The sequence below is a fragment of the Oryx dammah genome, unplaced genomic scaffold (genome assembly GCF_014754425.2).
Source record: "Oryx dammah isolate SB20612 unplaced genomic scaffold, SCBI_Odam_1.1 HiC_scaffold_19, whole genome shotgun sequence".
In the NCBI taxonomy this organism is placed as follows: Eukaryota; Metazoa; Chordata; class Mammalia; order Artiodactyla; family Bovidae; genus Oryx; species Oryx dammah.
The window spans coordinates 48,504,599-48,520,677 of record NW_024070203.1 but is presented as its reverse complement, the minus strand read 5'-3'; the positions used below and the strand labels follow the sequence as shown (position 1 = coordinate 48,520,677).

Sequence of the window (16,079 nt, the reverse complement as noted above, 5' to 3'; positions counted from 1 at the left end):
AATGGTAAGACATACAACTGAGTGTATGTTGTATGTTGTATTTCCAGTGGAGACAGTGGAAGCAAGAAGACAAAGCAGTGGTATTTTCAAGTGCTGAATGACAGTAACTGCCAAGCTCGATCTATATATACAGTGAAAATATCCTTAAAAGCAAAAACAAAATAAAGACATTATTATTCAAATGGAAGTTGAAAGATTTAATTGTCAGTAGAGCTACACTAAAAGAATATTAAAGAAATAATATGATACAAGATGAAAGCATGACAACTTGTAAAGGAAAGAGAAGCAGTAGCAGTAGTATTGTCTTATGAAGTTTAAAATATATGTAGAAATAAAATACAGTAATACCACAGAAGTGGGATGGGGCATACATGGAGTTAAAATGTTGTAAGATCCTTGCATTATTTGAAATATAGTAATTAAGTTAAAGTAGATTATAGGGACTTCCTCTTGGTGGTCCAGTGGTTAAGATTCTGTGCTTCCTGATTGGGGAGTTAAGATCCCACACGCCACGTAGCACAGCCAAAAAATAAAATTTCTTTTAAAAAGTCAATTGTAATATGTCAAAGAGATGTGATAAAATCTGTATGATAACCACTAAAAGAAAAGGATACAAGTAATAAGATTATAGGGAAATAGAAAAGTAAAAAATATTTAATCATCTCAAAGCAAGAAAAGAGGGAAAAAAAGAAATACAAAATAGGACAAATAGAAAACAACTAGTAATATTAAAATTAAACATACAATAAATACATTGAATATAAGTGGACTAAATATTTCAGCTAAAAACAAAACCCATCAGACTAATAAAAATAATTATATGCTGGTTATAAGAAGCATACCTTAAAAATAAGGACAGGAAAGATCAAAAATAAAAGGATAGAAAAATATAAACCATGTAAATGGTAATTAAAAGAAAGCTTGTTATAGCTACACTAACATCAAACAAAATAAACTTCAAAGCAGGAAGTATTATGTACAATAGAGTGATATTTCATAGTAACAAAAGGATTAATACAACAGAAAGATTTAACCATCCTAAATTTGTATGCTCTATTAAGATAAAATACACAAAGATCAAAGGAATGTAATGAAAAGGAAAGTAGACATTATAGGAGATTTTTAAACAAATATCAAATAAGTGAAATCATGTAGCACATATTCTCTGACTGCAGTGGAATTAAACTAGAAATCAGTAATTAAAAATAATTATAAAATCCCACAGAGGTTTGGGTATTAAGAAATGTACTTTTAAGTAACTTGTGAGTCAAAGGAGAAATACAGTGGAATTTACATATTAGTTTGAACTGAAGGATGATGAAACATCAAAACTCCTTGGGTACAGTAAAAACATAAGCTTTTAGGGAAACTTAAAGCATGAAGTACCTGTATTAGAAAAGATGAAAGGCTTAATAAGCAATGATTTTAACATTAATCTCAAGAATTTAACAAAAGAACAGCATATTAAATTCAAAGAAAATAAAAGGAAAAAGTAATCAAGAGCAAAAATCAACAAAGTAGAAAACAAATATTCAATCAGGAAAAATCAACAAGAGCCAAAAGTTAGTTTTTTAAAAACATGAATAAAATTGATAAATGTCTAGCAAGACTGACAGGAGAGAGAGAGAGATTATCAGTATCATATTAAAAAAAAAAGAAACCACAGCCTAGCAGAATTGACCCTGGTAAATTCTTCCAACACTTATATATTTATTTTTAATTGGAGGATAATTGCTTTACAACTCTTGTGTCGATTTCTGCTGTGAGTCTACACAAGGCCCCTCCCTCTGGAGCCTCTCTCCTACCCACCCCTCATCCCGCCCTTCGAGGTTGTCGCAGACACTGTGTTGAGCTCCCTGTGCTACACAGCAGCTTCCCACTGGTTACCTGTTTTACACAAGGGGATGCATGCTTGTCAATGCTGCTTTCTCAGTTTGTCCCACCCTCTCCTTTCCCACTGTGTCCACTGGTCCTTCCTCTGCCTCTGCCTCTCTATTCCTGCCTGCAAATAGGTTCATCAGTACCCTTCTTCTAGATTCCACATACATTATGTGTTGATACACGATATTTGTTTTTCTCTTTCTGACTTACTTCACTCTGTATAACAGGCTCTAGGTTCATCCATCTTAGTTCAGCTGACTCACATTCATTCCTTCTTATGGCTGAGAAATATTCCGTTGTATATATGTACCACAACTTCTTTATCCAACATTTAATTTTAAAAAGCTGTGTGATATAAATTATTCCAGAAAATAAGAAAAGAAGGAACACTTGAAGACCCATTTTATCAGGTCACTAACCTTGATTCTAAAACCTAGCTTTGACCTTATAAGAAACTTAAAATTATAGACCAGTTTTTCTTAAGAAAATAGAAGTAAAAATTCTAAACAAGACTTATCAATTCAAATTCAGTAATATATAAGAAGGATAATGGAACACACCATGTCAGATTTATCTAAGAAATGTGAGATTGATTTAACATTAGAAAAGCAATTGATGTCTATCATCTTGTTAATAGAATAAAGGAGAAACTGCACAGGTTCACTTTAATAATTGTAAAAGATATTTTAATGGGATTCAATATCATGATTAAAAATATTTTTAGCAAACTATGAGTAGAAGGGAACTTTCTTAATTTGATAAAGATGGCCTTTAAAAAACCTACAGTAAACAGTATATTCAAACAACTAATGGGTCAAAGAAGAAATCTCAAGGGAATTTTGAAAATATCTGGGGACAAATAAAAAAAGCAACGTACCTATAGGTTGCAGCAAAAGCAGTGTGCTAAGAGTGAAATTTATAGTGGCAAACACATTAAAAAAAAAAAGAAAAAGATTTTGAATGAACCACATAAACTTACACCTCAAGGAATTAGAAAAAGAATAAAATAAGCCCAAACTTAGCAGAAGGAAGAAAATAATAAACATTAGAGAAAAGACAGATGAGCTTCCTTGGTGACTCAGTGACAAAGAATCTGCCTGCATTGCAAGAGGTGTAGGTTCGATCTCTGGGTTGGGAAGATCCCCTGGAGAAGGAAGTGGCAACTTACTCCAGTATTCTTGCCTGGGAAATCCCATGAACAGAGGAGCCTGGTGGGCTACAGTCCATGGGGTTACAACAGTGGGACATGACTTAGTATAAACAGCAACAGCAACAAAATGAAACAGAACTGAAAACAAATCAACAGGACCAAGACTTAATTTTTAGAAAAGATAAACAAAGTTGATGAATCCTTGGTTACACTAGAAAAAAACAGAGAAGACACAAATAGTTAAAATTAGAAATGAAGGAGGAGACATTATAACTGATTACAGAAATAAAAAGGATTATAAGAAGCTACTGTGAACAATTATGTCAACAAATTGGGGAACCTAGAAAAAAAATGGGTAAGTTCATAGAAACATACAACCTACCAGGACTGAACCATGAATAAGGGACAGACTGTGCAGAGCTATAGTAGAACTATTGAGGAGATTGAAGCAGTTATCAAATACATCCCAACAAAAACATTAAGTCCAGAAATCTAGGATAAGAGGACTATAATTTTAAAATTTGCACATTTGCTCGTATCTTATTGGTTCACACTCACTAACAAAGCTATACTTAGCTCTAAAGCAAGCTGAGAAAGGTAATCTCTCTCTTTTAGCTGACCTTGTCCTCAGCTAAAATTCTGTTTTGGAAAGAGTAAAAAGTTTTGAAAAGATCATTAGTAGTCTGCCATAATTCTTTTACAATTAAAATTTATAGCTTTCTCTTGCACATATTTAGAAATGTAGTTAATTTTTACAATTTGATCTTACAGTCATCCACCTTGATAAAGTCTCTTGTTATTTCTTGATTTATGTTTTATATTGTGTATATATATTAATATATTATATGAAATATATAGAATTGTTTAATTCTTTATGTAGATTACCATATATGAATGATGCCAGTTTTATTCTTTCTTTCCAAAGGTTTTTCCTACCCCCCACCCAAGCTTTTATTTTTCTGATTTTACTAAGCTGACTAGAACCACCAATACAGTGGTGAATAGAAATGAAAAATAGGCATCTTTGACTTGTTTCTGATTTTAAAGTAAACTCAATGTTTTCTCGTAAAGAATAATGTGTAGTGTAGGTTTTGTGTGGATATCCTTTATCAAGATAAAGAAGTTCTCTTTAATTTGCTCCGAGTTTTTTATTTTAAAAACAAATGAAAGTTTAATTTTTATCAAACATTTTCTTCTGAATTGATTGAAATGATCTTGTGATTTTCTGTTTAATTTTCTAATGTGAAAAATGACATTTGTAGATTTTTAAAAATGTTCAGCCAGTTTTACATCCCTTGGATACCCACATTTAAGGCATAATTCATTATCATTTTGTGTACTACCATATTTAATATTTGCTAGGTTTTTAAAATCTATCTTAGTGAGTGAGATTACCACTGATTTTCTCTTTGCCTGAATTCAGTGTCAAGATTATAACGCCTTCATGAAATAAACTGGGGAGTATTCTGCTTTTTCTTTTCTCTGAAGGATATGACCTAAAATTGGAATGATTTCTACCTTGAAAGTCTGATAGAGTTCATTTGTAAAATTATTTGGATCACTTGTTTTCTTTGGAGGAATTTTTTAATATTAATGCAATCATTTTAATTTTAGGACTCTTAAGGCATTGTAATTCTCCTTCCATCAATTTTGGTAAGTTATATTTTCTAGAATTTTGCATTTTGTCTACATTTTCAAATTTATTGGCATGAAGTTTAGTTTTTGTTCCATCTGTACTTTTCCTAATATTAGTTAATTAGGTCTTTTTCTGTTTGTTTTTTTTTTTTCTTAATTAATTGAACCAGAGAATTTCCCTTTTTATTAGTTTTTTCAAGGAAGAATTTTTATCTTTTTAAAAATCTTTCTTTTTGTAAGTTTGTTTTCTATTTCACTGAATTTTCTTTCCTGTGTTACATCCTTCTTCCATATTCTTTTGGAGAAGGAAATGGCAACCCACTGCAGTATTCTTGCCTGGAGAACCCCATGGCCAGAGGAGCCTGGCGGGCTACAGTCCAGGGGGTCGAGAAGGGTCACCCGCAACCAAGCGACTGCGCACATCCATGTTCTTTCGGTTGTTCTTTCCCTAATGAATGTCTTATGTTGAGCCTATTAATTTTCAATCTTCTTTTGTAAAACAGGAATCTTAAGGTGTAAACCTTTCTATGTACAACTTTTGCTACATCACACAAGTTTTGTAATTTTTTCTTTATCAGTTAGTTATAAGTATTTTTAATGTTTATTACAATTTATTTTTGATGAATGAATAATTTAGAATGTGTATACATTTCTAAATATTTGAGAATCTTAGAATTTACTGTTAGTCTCCAATTCAGTTGCATTGGTCTGTATGATACCAGTTCTCTGAACTGTTTTGAGGTTTGCTTAATGCTTGCTTGGTGCTCCGTCTCTCAGTCGTGTCCGACTCTTTTTGACCCCAGGGACTGTAGCCCTGTTTTCTCCTCTGTCCATGGGATTTTCCAGGAAAGAATACTGCAGTGGATTGTCATTTCCTTCTCCAGTAATTCTTAGAATCTACTTTTTGCAGCCAGAGACTCTAAGTGTCCAGTTCATTGTACTGCTAAGAACTGGAATCCTGCTCAGCTCTTACCCTCTACTCTTTCTCTGAAATTTCTACTTCATTACACACTGAAATAAACAAAAATACCAATCACATTGGAGAACTGAAGACAGTTTTTATTTTTGGCCCTTGAAACTGAAGTTAAATAATAGCGTTTTAAAGAAATACGGATCAGTCTATTACTATTAAAGCCTTGTATGTTTCTAAATAGAAGAATTTATACATATTACATAGGAACTTTGAATTGATGGATCTTGATTTAAATCCTGCCTCTAACAATTTCTAAACTCTTTTTTAAAGCTGTAATCCAAGATAGTACTAGTTACTGACTTCATAGTATTGATGTGTAGATGATATAGATGAAAAATACTTGACATACAAGAGATCATTCAATTAATGTTATCTATTATTATGTTATTACTCTCCTGCTATAATAGAAACTTCATTATTGCTGTTTCAGTTAGTGAGTGACTTATTTTATAACTTTACTCTTTTACTTCACTTAACATTTATGAGAAATGGTTTTATTTAGAGACAATAACAAACTCTGATTTAGTTTTATATCATTAAATACTGGCATTGAGCATTTTTGAGTTAAATATTTTTTGGATGACTTGTCATCCCTGTGGCTCAGACAATGAAGAATCAGCCTGCAATGCAGGAGACCCAGGTTCGATTCCTGGGTCAGGAAGATCCTCTGGAGAAGGGCATGGCAACCCACTCCAGTATTCTTGCCTGGAGAATCCCCATGGACAGAAGATCCTGGCAGGCTACAGTCCATGGGGTCACAAAGAGTTGGACAGGACTGAACGACTGAATGCTTTCACTTTGCCATTCCACTCACTTAGAAAGTTAAGTGGCTTTCATTTCTACTTCAAGGAATGTGTTACATGAAGAACTAGCGGTGTTTAATGGTCATTTGAGGAAAAGATATTTCATTTGTACTCTAAAGAGAGCGTCATTCATGTGTGCTTAATTCAATTGTCATAAGTGTTTTCTGTTTGTTTGTTTGTTTACAGGTTCTGGCTTCAGTGATCCTCTTGCTGGAGCACCATCTCAGTACTTACAGAGACTTTCCAACATGGCCATTTTGGAGTATGACACCATTCGTCAAGAAACAAGCAAAAAATTTAAAAAGAGCAAGAAGCGAGAGCTTCGAGACTGCTGATTATCATACACTGTGATGCTTTCTTCACTGACTTTTAAAGTTTATATTTTTCCTTTCTTTTCTTTTTTGATATGTGATATGATGTGCAATGATTTACATAAAAATGGAAATGTAAATAGGAAATAAATGTTTTCTGTTATATACGAAATATATTGTATTTTGTTAGTCTCACAGAGACACTAAGGTAATTATTTTTATAGTTGATACACATAAGCATAAGAAAAATTTTAGTCTGTCAATTTTATGCACATCAGTTACACCTTTGGATTCTATTTGATAAATGCTTTTTGAGTGTCTGTACGATGAGCTTTGCTAGAAGCTGCAACAGATTAAAGAGTGAGTCTTTATTTTTGGGATTAGAAAGCATCCAATGAGATCCTCATCTTGTCCCTGTTTGAGTTTGGAAGCAGTTTTGAGATAAGTATTCAAGCAGATGAAAATGAGAATATTCGCTTTGTTTGCTGATAAAACTTGGAAAGGAAATGCTGCCTGAGATATATGGCAGCAGTGGATTTCCTAACACTGAACATGAGAACTGAGCAAATGCACATCAGGTATCGCTGACAACCTCAGGCTCACCTGCTCAGTCAGGCCTTTACTGCCAAGCAGAACAAGGCATCTGTCCTGCATAAACAAGGCATCCCTGAAGGGAAAGGGGATGGAAGAGAGACCCGCTGTATCTCTGTGGGGAGGAGGAAGGTCTAGGTCGAGAGGAGAAAACCTTCCTCAAGATAGCCTGAGGAAGGATTTGCCTGGCAGTCCAGTGGTTACGACTTGACCTTTCAATGCAGAGAGTGCTGGTTCAATCCCCTGGCGGAGAGCTAAGATCAATGTGCCTTGCAGCCAAAATATCAAGACATAAAAAAGAGAAGCGATATTGTAACAAATTCAATAAAGACTTTGAAAATGTTACACATCAAAAAGAAAAAAAAAAAACAATAAAGAAAGCCTGAGGAGTTGGGGAGAAGTGTTTGTCAATACACCTCCCTGAAAAACAGGGAAAAATCAAGGATACTGATGACTGATCCAGTGGAGAATGAGAAATGGGCCATAAGAGACCCACAGAGTGTTAACAGAGTTTCAAAAATGAAGCAGTAACTAACATCCAGCAGGGAAGTCAGAGAAAGCTTCATGGAAGATGCAGTGTTAGAAATGGGCCTTAAAGACATGGATGGTGGATGGAGAGGGCATTTCTAGGAAAATGGAATAACCTAACCAAGGACATACTATGCATTTGGGAATAAGGTACTTGGCTGGAGTGTTAGGTAGTACAGGGGAGACCATCAATTCACCTGCCTACAGACACCAAGTCAGTAGCACATTAAATGTCACCAATCAGATGAAGGCTGTGGTGAGCTGGGGCATGTTTTTCTGTTCATAAATGGGCACTCACTGCCTAGCTTCAGTTCTCCTGTCATGTGAGAAGCCAGAATCTGGAGTTTTATGTCAAATTTCCTGGAAGGTAGTATATTCTTTTGAAGCTGCATACTCAGTTTTTTCTACATTTTGGGGAAATTTTTTCTTTCATTGCATCTTTGAATATTCACTCTTTCTGTCCCATATTTTTGAATTCTCTACTTCAGGAATACCAAATATGCTTGAGATCATCTTTATCTGTTTTAAATATCTGGCGTACTGGAAACTTAAGATTTGTCAATATTTTTCTCTTTATTTTCCGATTAATCTGTGGGACTTTTTTTCACACCCAGCTGTGCTGGCCATTGATGATTTTAGCGTTTCTTTCAGGTCAACAATTCTCCACTGTGTCCGGCAAGGTGAGGGTATTGTTTTCCCATTTCATAGAGCAATTGTGATTTAATAACTTATCCGAGCTCCCAGAGCTCTCAGGTTCCAGAGCCTGTATTTGAACCTGCACTTTCCTGAATCCCATGTCCCTACTTTCTCCATCACAGTACAGCTTCTTTGAAAATGTCATCTTGAATGTCCTTCCAGCTCAAAAAATGCTCATGGGCAGGTCCATACCTGCCCTACTCAGACTCACCCATCAATAGCACTTAATTGATGGGCCATTTGTGTTGGGCACTTGATGAGAGCTGGGTGGACAGTCAGTTGTCCCTAATTCCTCCTTCCTCACTCCATTTAGGATGTGAAGCATCAGGGGAGAGAGAGTCTAGCTTTCCCACCTCAGAAAATCAGGAGAAATATTATAAACCCTAAGGTATAGTTTAAAATTTAAATAATCACTGGCATCTTTGTAGTAATTTGTGGTTTACAAAGCACTTACACTCACATGATCTCATTAGTGCCTTAAAAGATGAGGTTTACATGAGGCTGTTATATATGGACAGTTTCATTGATGATGACAGTAAAGGGTTCCCATCGTGCCACGTGGCTGCTGACAAGCAGCTCCACGGCACCTGGTCATCAGGAACACTTTATAAAGCTCCTTTAGGTCTATTGTAGACCCACATAATCAGTCATATAATTTCAAGTGCTTAACATGTATTTGATTTTTCTATCCGGATTTTTCTCCTATGAAAATAAGGGTGGACTGCCTATTGGAATTATGAACTAGCTCCTATTGGGATGGGTTTGGGGTGTTGAATAGATGACCACTGTCAGCAGACAGCCCTAACTGAACTAAGGTCTGCTTTAGAATAAATACTTGTGATTCCTCAAGCAGTTTTTACCTCTTAATGTACGGCTCTTTCAGAATGTTATGGGCTGTATCCTGATTGATGCCTGTGTTCAAAGAAGTCTAGAAATTGCCACCAGAACCTGATGATTCCACCAAACTATTCAGCTAAACACAGGAAATGTGTGAGTTCACATTTACAGACACAACTTACTTTCCTCAGAATGTAAGTGGACACCTATATAAAATGGATAGATGAGGGGAAGAACGCTTTTGATGCATGGAGTGTTTTTCTTGGATCATTTGTTAATCTGATACTAAAGAGATATCAGGCTGTAATTTTTCTACAGCTCCACAAACTTGAGAATAATCCAAGATAACATGCACATGAAGAGAACCAAAAACCTGTCTCCCAAAAACGACTTGGTGAAACAATGCCATCAAGGAGCTCATCCTAAAGTTGATAAATGACTCTAGGGCTGTGACAGACTTGAAGTCTATGCTTATAGAGCATTGTTTTGGCAACAATAAAAAGATGGACAAAAAAGACATTCTGACCCATGACAATTCAATGTAATTTAAGACAAACGTGTTTTAGCAGATTAGTGAAAGTGAAGTGAAGTTGCTCAGTCGTGTCTCTTTGCGACCCGTGGACTGTAGCCCACCAAGCTCCTCTGTCCATGGGATTCTCCAGGCAAGAATACTGGAGTGGGTTGCCATGGAGTGGGTTGCCATTCCCTTCTCCAGGGGATCTTCCCGACCAGATTAAGTGCATTTTAGCAGATTAAGTGCATTCAAAAATTGATTTACATTTTAGAAGATTTGGCACATAAACTTGAAACAATTTCAGATAACTATCCATTCCACAACTACCAATCCTGTTTGGACTAACCCTCCAGAGATCCAGCCCAGGGTCAGGGAGGTGGCCTTGGGGGCCAGACTGAAGCCCCACATGGCCAGTTGGTTGCTGGGTGTCACATGTGTTGCTATCAGAGTAGTTGGGGTTGTGGAGTATATCCTGGACCTTAGATCTTCTAGTCACATAGTGAGTATCTTTGCCCAGCCAGATGGCGTTCTGAGAGTCAGGTTAGAATACCGGCTAACCACTTGGGGTCTGATGTCAGGCTGCGTGCGTACTAAGTTGCTTCAGTTGTGTCTGACTCTTTGCAACCCTATTGACTGTAGCTCTCCAGGCTCCTCTCTCTGTGGGATTCTCCAAGCAAGAATACTGGAGTGGGTTGCATGCCCTCCTCCAAGGGATACTCCTGACCCAGGAACTGAATTCACATATCCCGGAAGCCCCTGATATCAGGCTGCCTGGGGTCAAATCTCCACCCTTAATCTTGGTAGCTGTTTAACTGTGGTCATGTTTCCTTGCCTCCCCAAGTGTCATCTGGAAAATTGAGATGTTAAAAAAAACACACCACACAATAATACTAACACCTCCTTCTTGGGGGGTGTTGGGAGTGTTAAGGAAATAACGTGTATAAAGCTCTGAACCCCATGTCTGCCACTTGGAGTTTAATCGTTATTTTAATCCTTGGGGATGGTTCCCATCTTGGCGTGTGGGGAGGGGGGTGTGTGGGAAACAGACACCCTACAGAATAGTTCTGTAAGCCGAGAAGGGCTGATCAAACACTCTCCCCAATTTGGAAGGGGTTGAGTGAGATACAGTTACAAATTCCTGATTTTCTTTTCAATCTTGGCAGAAAGGGTATAATTTTAATAAGATGAAAGGGGGCTTGCAGGCTCCTGACAACAAAGAAAATCACTGCTGTGTGTTTGAGCCTTCTCCGAATAGTCTTGAGGAACCTGGAGTGAAGGGAGACCCCAGTGCTCCCCACTGAGACACGGTTTGCCATTGGGTGCAGGGAGCAGAGAGGAACCCAGCTGGAGTCCTCTTTTGATAAGTGCTGAAGTTAAAATGGGGATGGTGGTACAAGTGCGTTAAGACTTTTCCTAGCATTCCTGAGCTCTCCTGCCAGGCTGGCGGTTCTGATGTCTTAAATGACCTGTTCACAATTATGAATTTAGGGAAAAGTGAGTATGTCCCTACTCCATTTTTGAAAGATAAGTAAATACTCATATCAGAATTCAAATGTTGATACATATTCTCTTCAGTGAACTTTTACATTGGACGTTTTCTTTCCCCTTCACTTTCTAAGTAAAGAACGGCAATATCCAACTCATGTTATTTTGGTTCAAGAAAACATCAGAGGGACTTCCCTTGTGGTCCAGTGGTTAAGACTTCACCTTCCAATGCAGGGGATTCGGGTTCTATCCCTGATTGGAGATCTAAGATCCCACATACATTGAGGCCAAAAAAACAAAATATAAAACAGAGGCAATATTGTAAACAAATTCAATAAAGACTATAAATATGGTCCACATCAAAAAAAAAAAAAGAAAACAGCAGAGAATCTGATTCCTTCACACACACTCCTGCCAGGCTATCTCCTCCTTTCAGTGTTTTTCTTTTTTCCTTTATTCACAGCTCTGTTGCCCAGTGTTTAACTTGAATGCAAGAAAGACACATATGAACAATGCACTCGAAATTGTCTGTCATGAGGGACTTAACTATAGTATTCTGCTTCTGTCTTGAAAATAGTTGTCTCTGCTCCCCACCCCGACTCCCTTAGTTGCCAAGGAAGTATTAATATTACTAGGAGTCTGAGAACAGTAAACTGTAAAAGTTGTTATCTGCTAAGAGGGAGTATGACATCTCCATGGAGACCTGAGAACTGAGGATGGATACAAAGCAGGTGACATTTAGAGGATGCACAGATTAGTAACAGATGCGCAGATTAGTAATTACCTTTGCTGTCTGCCCCTTTGATGTAAGATACTAAACATTTAACCAACATTGTTTCATTTATTCATCATAGCAGCCCAGTGAGCCAGGTATGATTGTTATCATTATTATTCTCATTTAATGACCTGGTTAACCACGACATCTAAATCAGACATCCTGGAGTGTGAAGTCACGTGGGCCTTAGGAAGCATTATTGCAAACAAAGTTAGTGGAGGTGAAGGAATTCCAGCTGAGCTATTTAAAATCTTAAAAGATAACTATTAGGGAAATAGTGAAGGACAGGGAAGCCTGGCATGCTGCAGTTCATGGGGTCACAAAGTGTCAGACACGACTTAGTGACTAAACAACAACTCGATATGTGGGATCTTACTTCTCCAAGCAGGGATTGAACTTCTGCCCCTGCATTCGCAGTGCAGAGTCTTAACCACTGGACCACGAGAAAAGTCCCTTTTCCTGTTATAGTTTAAACCCAGCTTCATATCAATAAAAGTGGGGAAGAAAGCAAGAAGTATGATTTTCATGATCACTCTTTTTAGAAAAAAGTTTATCTTTCCAAATATTCAAAAGCATAATTACTCTGAGTCATGGTGAATTTCTGGGCATTGAGTTCCCCACTGATGAAGGAGAGGAATCCTCTTTTTGTAATTATAGAGGCAACCCTTATAAGAAGTGTCTCTGGCAAGTGGAGGTGGACTTTTGAATATTTCCTTCATCTTGGGAGGAAAGAAATTTTAAAAACACTTCAAGATAAAATAGATAAGAGAAAGAGTAAATTCACTGAGGTTTTTTTTTTTTTTCCTTTACTCTTTATCATTCAAATAACTTCCATGAGTTAGTGTGTGCCATGCAAAGAATTCACTGGAAAACTATTTGTGGCTATTTACAAGGTCATTCTATTTCATAATTGTAAGTTTTCAAATGGATGTTAATAATGAACTCCAGATGCCAAATAAAAAACTTACTGCATGTCATACTTCATAGGGCTTCCAGTGCATTCCAGTCTTTACATCCACTACTCAATTAATGATGCCATAAAGCAAATTAGAAACTACGGTAAAAAAAAAAAAAGGAAACTTACTTTGAGGATGCTCTTTGGGATAATGCTAGGTCTGTTGAAAATTCCCTGGATGGAAAAAATAGTGGAGGTTCTGAAACCCCCAGGACATCTCCTCACAAAGTTTGAGTGATTTGGTGCTTTAATTTTATGTTTGGTTCTCTGAGCCTCTCCCAAAGGATGAGTTCTGTCCAGTCCTGGCTCCTGACCCACTCAGAAAGGTCCTCAGAGAAAGAATAAGTTTCTGGAATGAAAGAAAGACAGTTGCAATTCAACCTTTCTTCTTTGGTGATCAGCAGGAGAGGTAGACCACAATGCACGTGTGCTAAGCGGCTTCAGTCGTGTCCAACTCTTTGTGACCCCATGGCCCGGAGCCCACCAGGCTCCTCTGTCCATGGGATTCTCTGGGCAAGAATACTGGAGTGGGTTGCCATGCCCTTCTTCAGGGGATCTTCCAGACCCAGGGATCAAACCTGTGCCTCGTCCATCTCCTGCACTGGCAGCGCGTTCTTTACCACCACTAGCGCCACCTAGGAAATTCAGTCCACAATACTCCTAACAGAACGATCTCATTTAAGGGACGAGAGGAGATGATGAAGCAGAAATACAAAACCATAATTCCAATTCCAGGGAGAGAAAAAAATTAGCATCAATTTCCCACTTCGAGCCCTTCTGTTTAACAGAGTCTGAACTGCCTGAGGAATCACAGGGCTGCCCATTATCCTGAAAAAGGAATTTGTTAGGCGCATAATGATGTGCGATCTCAACCATTTTGTGAATTTTGGTTTTCAATGCCCCTCTTTCACGTTCTCTCGAGTTTTTCCGGGCCAACATCTCTCCATCCTGCAGCACTACACACGGCCAAATTCATTTGACATTGGATGACAAACCGCATTTGAATTTGCAAGGTTGAAAGGTCAAGGCTGTTCTCTGTGAGTCAACCAGGCTCCCTCCCAGTGTCTCAGTCATGGGGCTCTGTTGGAATGTTCTCTGAGCTGCTGCCTTCTTCAGTTATCATGAATACCTAATTCAGAACTGACTTAGATTTCTAATTACTGGCTCCATCTGAAGGAAGGGATAAAATAATGCCAGGGGATTGACAAACCTCAGTGCCTGCATGCGTGCTAAGTCACTTTAGTTGTGTCCGACTCTTTGTGACCCCATGGACTGTAACCTGCCAGGCTCCTCTGTCCATGGGATTCTCTATGCAAGAATACTGGACAGGGTTACCATTTCCTTCTTCAGGGGATCTTCCCAACCCAGGGATTGAACCCAGGTCTCCTGCATTGCAGACAGATTCTTTACCATCTGAGCCACCAGGGAAGCAATAAAATGAGGTTTTTTGGGAGGGGCGGGGGAAATGGGAGGGAGGTTCAAGAAGCAGGGGACATGTGTGTACATATAGCTGATTAACTTTGTTGTACAGCAGAAACTAATACAACATTGTGAAGCAATTATACTCCGATAAAAGTTTTTTAAAATAAATTTCAAAAATGAATTTTCATAGACCCTTAATATCAGAGATTATAAGTAAAATACTCAGGAAATTTTTTTCCAACTACTTATGAGCTCTAGCAGACAGACAAACAACTGAAATGCTAATTCAAGTGATTTTTACATAGTCATTTAAGGAGAACCTTTCAAGACCTTTACTAGGTTGTACTAAGATCTCTTTCTTCAACTAGTTATTCATGCCTTCTTTTCTTTTTAGCCTATGGCACTGATTGCCCTAAATTAAATAGATTTTCAGAAATGTCTGTGGATAATTTTGTCAAACATTATGATAGTCACCATGTGTAGTTTAGTTATTACATGTATATTAGAGTAATAATTCTATAGCAAAAATTCCATAATTAAAACTTTCTCCTTCATTAAGTATTTAATAATTGCTATCATTTAGTAAGCCCATAATTTATTAGGATACTAAATGCTTTATATCCATCATTTAAAAAAATTTTTCACCAGCCCTGTGATGTCAGTATAAATATGATATTGCAAAGGGATTCAGAGAAGTTAAGTAACTTGGCTCAGTTCACTCAGCAAGTAAGTGGCAGAGGTGAGATTCAAACACAAGTCCTCCTGATTCCAAAGCCAGGACTTTTAAACACTGTGATGTACCACATTCATGACATGGTTAAACTCGTGTCTGAATGGGTAGAATTTTTACTGACCATGTCTATGCCCTCCAAGGTCTGGTCTCCATTCAGTCCTTCAGCAAACACTAACCCTGCCCTCAGGGACATATTAAAATGAAAGGAGAATCAAGGTTAAAAAGCAAAACAAAAGGTAATATAGCTGTGAAAAGAAGGGAAGCAAAAAGCAAAGGAGAAAAGGAAAGATATACCCATTTGAATCCAGAGTTCCAAAGAATAGCAAGAAGAGATAAGATAGCCTTCCTCAACTATCAATGCAAAGAAATAGAGGAAAACAGTAGAATGGAAGACTAGAGATCTCTTCAAGAAAATTAGAGATACCAAGGGAACATTTCATGCAAAGATGGGCTCAATAAAGGACAGAAATGGTAGGGACCTAACAGAAGCAGAAGATATTAAGAACAGGTGGCAAGAAGACACAGAAGAACTGTACAAAAAAGATCTTTGTGACCCAGATAATCATGATGGTGTGATCACTCACCTAGAGCCAGACATCTTGGAATGTGAAGTCAAGTGGGCCTTAGGAAGCATCACTACGAACAAAGCTAGTGGAGGTGATGGAACTCCAGTTGAGCTATTTCAATTTCTAAAAGATGATGCTGTGAAAGTGCTGCACTCAATATGCCAGCAAATTTGGAAAACTCAGCAGTGGCCACAGGACTGGAAAAGGTCCGTTTTCATCCCAAT

At 37.4% G+C, this 16,079-nt stretch overlaps 1 protein-coding gene across 2 annotated transcripts in view; it reads left to right on the top strand.

The window, feature by feature from the left end:
* CUNH8orf89 (chromosome unknown C8orf89 homolog) overlaps window positions 1-6,920 on the top strand; it is a 30,411-nt gene extending 23,491 nt beyond the window's left edge. For both annotated transcript variants that reach the window (XM_040262027.1, XM_040262028.1), the window contains exons 6-7: window positions 4,646-4,684; window positions 6,629-6,920. In XM_040262027.1, coding sequence (XP_040117961.1) covers window positions 4,646-4,684; window positions 6,629-6,777 — 188 coding nt within the window. In that variant the 3' untranslated portion in view covers window positions 6,778-6,920. The remainder of the gene's footprint in view (window positions 1-4,645; window positions 4,685-6,628) is intronic.
* The last annotated feature ends 9,159 nt before the right edge of the window (window positions 6,921-16,079 follow it).